Source organism: Rhipicephalus sanguineus, chromosome 6 (genome assembly GCF_013339695.2).
Source record: "Rhipicephalus sanguineus isolate Rsan-2018 chromosome 6, BIME_Rsan_1.4, whole genome shotgun sequence".
NCBI classification, from domain to species: Eukaryota; Metazoa; Arthropoda; class Arachnida; order Ixodida; family Ixodidae; genus Rhipicephalus; species Rhipicephalus sanguineus.
This window is the reverse complement of record NC_051181.1, coordinates 3,909,083-3,914,246: the sequence shown is the minus strand read 5'-3', so window position 1 is coordinate 3,914,246 and position 5,164 is coordinate 3,909,083. Positions and strand designations below refer to the sequence as shown.

Below are 5,164 nucleotides of genomic sequence, written 5' to 3'. Positions count from 1 at the left end.
TGAGCTACGTTCGGACGGCTCCGATCATGAAAAACGTTGGTTAAACTTTCTTTCTGACATCAAATAACTCATGACGTTTGAAGTGTGTCATTCGTGCAAGGCGGCGCCCGTTTTCGAACCACTAGCGAGATATCGAGCCGCGATGGAAGGCCACTTCGCAGCTAACAGCCGCACCGGCCGTCTCGGCGAACCGGCCGGCTTTGCTTCCACCGTTGCTCGTCAAATCGAGGTCTACGAGAAAACAAATTGCGCATGTAAACGCGTGTCATCAGCGTAAACGTTTTAATCGTGTTGATAAAAATGAGTGCTCGACGATCAGCTCGCGTTTGATCGCGAACGGCGCTAGCGACAGCGTCCGCCTTGCTAGGCCTACGCTCGGTGTCGTGACAAGCCTACTCTCGGAGTGGCGAGTGAATTCGGTCTGTTGAGATGTTTGTCGCTTGCGAAGGCGTAGCTTTATTGGCAATGTTCTTACAGAACGAAGCGTGGCTGCGTAAGGTTGTTTATTTTGTAGTCAACGAAGAGGATGCGATGTCTTCCGAGCGTGCAAGCCGGGTGCCGTGTGTGGGCGGCGCCTGCGCGCTGATTGCTCGTTCGCCCCCATGTGTCCTGAATCGCCGTACACCGCGTGCGGCGTCGCACGTCGGATCGGATGCCGAATCGCACCATGTGTCTAGCGCTTTGAAATGTCGCAGGTGCCGAGCAAAGACCAAAGGGCATGACCTTGAACTCGAACAGGCCTGTAGTGTTATCGGTTCACTCGAGAATACGACGCAGTCATGGCATGAGCGCCTGTCAAGCCCGCAGTAAGACAACCGGTCGCCACTGAACCCAAACAACAACTCTTTATTCTACTCCGTACATCACGTACATCAAGGAGGGGGGCGCCACCTATGAGCACAATAGTAGCGACCTCTACATCTCCCCCCTTTCCGCACGTTCGGCAGTCATAAGTTCAGACGGTCCGGTGGGACCACGCGTCGGCCACTACGCGTGTACACAACACCATCGCGACCACCAACACCACCATCACTATCACCACCAGCACCACCAACACGATTACCAGCCCGTCCCGAGTCGCTCGTCGTTACCGTGGTACTTGGAGGACCTTGTGATGGCTGAGCTACTTGCGGCTGTGGCTCGGTTGTTTCTGATGAAGCTTGTGGTGGCAACGATAATGCTGGAACAAAGGGGACGAGGTGACTCCTGTTACGCTGCAAGATACCGCCTTGTCCTGTTTCTATTATGTAGCTCCTAGGTCTCTGTGCTGGGCTTAACACAGTGCCCTTTACATTTTCTGGCCGCACCCAGACTTGTTGTCCTACGGGAAGGTGCCTTTGACGCCTGGCCCGATGACGCCGATTGTAGTTCCTTTCCTGCTTTCTTTGGTAGGATGCGTTCCTCGACGCTACTGCGTCTTTTGGTGGCACGCTTGGATGTAGCAATTCTTCCTTCTTAGGGACTTTGGTCCTTAGCCGACGACCCATCAAGAGCTGAGCTGGGCTAAAACCGTTGACGCCTGGGGTATCCCTGTAACATAGGAGAGCCATGTGAGGATCTTTTGCCTTGGTGAAGAGTTTTTTGACCGTCCTGACCATTCTCTCCACTTCCCCATTTGATTGGGCGTAGTGGGGACTGCTTGTCGTATGGACAAAGCCATACGAGGAAGCGAAGGTTGCGAAGTCTCGTGACGAGAATGGCGGCCCATTGTCAGACCGAATTTCCTCCGGTATCCCATGGCGGGCGAACATGCTCTTTAGCACATCCACGACAACGTGCGCCGTTGTGCTCCTCAAGGTTATCACCTCTGGGTACCTGGAGTAGTAATCAACTACCAGGAGGAAAGTTTGCCCACAGAAGTGAAATAGGTCCATGCCGAGAAGTTGCCACGGGCGATCTGGGAGAGGTGTCGGTACAAGTGGCTCAGCGAAGTTAACTCGTGTGAGAGCGCATGTCTCACAGTTGGCGACCAGAGAGGTAATGTCCTTGGAGATGCCAGGCCACCATACCGAATCTCGCGCCAAGGCTTTGCTTCTGTTACAGCCTTGGTGTCCCTCGTGTAGTAGTGCCAAGACTGTAGATCGAAGTGACGATGGGATCACCAAACAGGTACCTTTGAGCAGTACGCCGTCGCACACAGAAAGTTGATCAACCACCGATGAATACTTGGAGATGTGTAATGGCAGTTTGTTTTTCCGAGGCCACCCCCGCTGACAGAAGGAGATTAATGTAGTGCATTCACCATCCGAAGTTTGTGCTCGACGAACTTCCTGCACATTTAGGGGCAAAACTTCAAACGTGGCAGCCACTGTTTCTGCAACATAGAGCTCCATCACATCAAGGGTTGTGCGAGCCACAGTTTCTGTGTTAAGGATTTGCACAGCATCCGCAGAAGATTCGTTCGGGTTGATGATGCGAGAGAGAGTATCCGCTCTAGCTAAAAGCTTACCAGGCACATGAAGTACCTTAAATTGATAAGGCATTGCTTTAATCCGCAGCCTTTGTATTCTAGGAGGCAACATGTCGAGCTCCATCTTACCAAAAAGAGAGACGAAGGGTAGGTGATCTGTCTCAACATCCAGTGGGATGCCACGCACAAATTCATCGAACCTCCAGAGAGCCCATGTTATAGCCAATGCTTCCTTTTCAGTTTGGCTATATCTCTGCTCCGTCTTCGTCATTGCTCTGGAAGCAAAAGCGACAGGACGGCGCTCGCCTGATGGCTGCATCTGCAGCAGGACTGCCCCAAGTCCAAACGAACTAGCATCAGCTGAGACAGTGGTGGCATACGACGGATGGTACTTGGCCATACACCTATCGGATGCCAGTATCTCCTTCACCCTGACAAATGCGGCCTCTTGTTCGTGCTCCCAAGTCCAACTTGAAGACTTGTTGAGGAGGGCTCTGATTGGAGCGGTTATTTCCGAGATGTGTGGCAAGAACCTAGCTAGATGATTGATCATCCCAAGAAGACGCCTGACGCCTGCAACATCTTTTGGAGCTTCCATAGTCTTGATGGCTGCTACCTTGGCTGGGTCCGGCTTGATGCCTTGAGCGGACACGATTACTCCAAGGAACGGCACTTCCGAAACACCGAATAAGCATTTGTTCTTGTTCAGCGTGACCCCAGCCTCAGCAAGACGGGACAGAACCTGGTTCAGTCGGACCTCATGTTCCTCTCTAGTGCGTCCGAAAACGAGTATATCATCGATCATATTGGCTACCCCTTCCTGTCCTTCAAGAATTCTGGCCATCTGCTTCTGAAAATACTCGGGCGCTGAGGTTATACCAAATGGAAGGCGGCAGAAGCAGTACCGGCCAAAAGGGGTTATAAAGGTCGTGAGCTCTTGAGAGTCCGTAGTCAGTTTCACTTGGTGGAAACTCGCTGTGGCGTCCAGCTTGGAGAACACCGTTGCGTCTCCGATAAGCCCGAGGACTTGTTCGACCGTTGGGAGGATGTGGCTTTCTCGAAGTACGACTTCATTCAGCCGGGTTAAGTCAACACAAAGGCGGTAATCTCCTGACGCTTTAGGAACCACTACAAGTCCAGAACACCACGGCGTTGGATTGTCGACGCGGCGAATCACTCCGTCACTTTCGAGCTTGTTGAGCTCGCGCCTCACGGTTTCGTGTAGCGGAATGGGAATGCGACGAGGCACGCTGAGGGAGAATGGTGTAGCACCAGGCTTCAAGCGGATTCGATATTCCTCCTTGAGAGTGCCAAGTCCGCGGAACAAGTCAGCTTGAAGTGATGCCTCAGGGGCCTGCACGCCGCCAAGGAATTTCACAACATCGAGGGCTTGTATAGCCGGAAGTCCCAGAAGAGGGACAGAGAGCGATTCAATGACAAAGAGTCGCTGCAAGGACGTCTTCCCGCGCCAACGAAGTTGGGCTGTATATGAACCGAGTACCCGCAATGGTTGACCTCCGGGACCGGTAAGTACCGTGTCAACCTTGTCCAGCTTGGCTAGAAGCTTGGGGAAGTCTTCGGGTATAGCAGAGACTTCGGCGCCAGAGTCAACTTTAAATTGCATCGTGTACTCGTCCACGGTGACGTCCACTAATAAAGACTTGGCCCCCGCCCCGACGGTGCTCAGGTGAATAGAGCCGACTTTTTGTTTCGATTTCCGCGAGCGACAAACTTCCGCGAAGTGCCCCTTCTTTTTGCAAAAGTTGCAAAGCGAGCTGCGTGCCGGGCATTGCGCTCGAGGATGAGCCGCGCGGCCACAGAATCCGCAGGTGGGCGTGTCTGCGTTCTGATGCTCGAAAGAAGGCTTCGCGTTCCGGTGATGTCGAGCGGCCTTCTGCATCTTTGTAGCGTCCAGTTGCAAAGCGTTGGGACTATAACTTGCTCCAGCTTGCGACTGCCGCTTTTCTTTTTCCGCGTCTTCCGCCTGGCGTGCTTGCGTCCAAGCCTCTTTGAGAGTGAGTTTAGCGTTTCGGCAGAGCTGGTCTGAAAGACGGGAGTCGCGCAAGCCGACGACGAATCTGTCACGTACTAGCCTTTCTTCAACTTGCACTGAAGGATAGGCGCAGCGTTTCACCATCCTGCATAACTCGGCATAGTATCCGTCAACGCTCTCGCCTGGCTGCTGTACGCGTCTGTGAAAACGGGACGACTCGTATAGTTCGTTGCTTGGATGCACGAAATGCTCAGTGAAACGGTCTACCACGGTCTCGTACGAAGTGAGGGACGCCGCATCGAGCGAAAATGTGTCGAGGAGCGGACGCGCTTCGGGGCCCATGCAATATAAGAGCGAGCGCACCTGTGTTTCCTCCGGTGCATTTTTGAGACCCGAGATGGCTGCGTAGTCCTCGAAGCGACTTTTCCACGTCGGCCAGGTCCCCGCGTTGCCAAAGTCGAACGGCTCCGGCGTCTGAAGGTTGACGCCCACCCACTTCGGGCTGGACTGCTCGGTAGGCATGATACGGACGATGGGTAAGCGCGACGTCGGTGCTCGGCCACTCCTGACACCATGTAGTGTTATCGGTTCACTCGAGAATACGACGCAGTCATGGCATGAGCGCCTGTCAAGCCCGCAGAACCCAAACAACAACTCTTTATTCTACTCCGTACATCACGTACATCAAGGAGGGGGGCGCCACCTATTAGCACAATAGTAGCGACCTCTACAAGGCCGTCTGGTGTTTTAAAGGCAGTCTT

At 53.5% G+C, this 5,164-nt stretch overlaps 1 protein-coding gene across 1 annotated transcript; it reads right to left on the bottom strand.

Moving 5' to 3' along the window:
* Window positions 1-947: 947 nt before the first annotated feature.
* Window positions 948-4,925, bottom strand: LOC119395598 (uncharacterized protein K02A2.6-like). Its single transcript, XM_037662576.1, has 2 exons — window positions 2,717-4,925; window positions 948-1,180 (listed from the first exon to the last, which is right to left on the bottom strand). The coding sequence occupies exons 1-2, from the start codon at window positions 4,923-4,925 to the stop codon at window positions 948-950; spliced, it is 2,442 nt and encodes an 813-aa protein (XP_037518504.1).
* Between the last annotated feature and the right edge of the window lie 239 nt (window positions 4,926-5,164).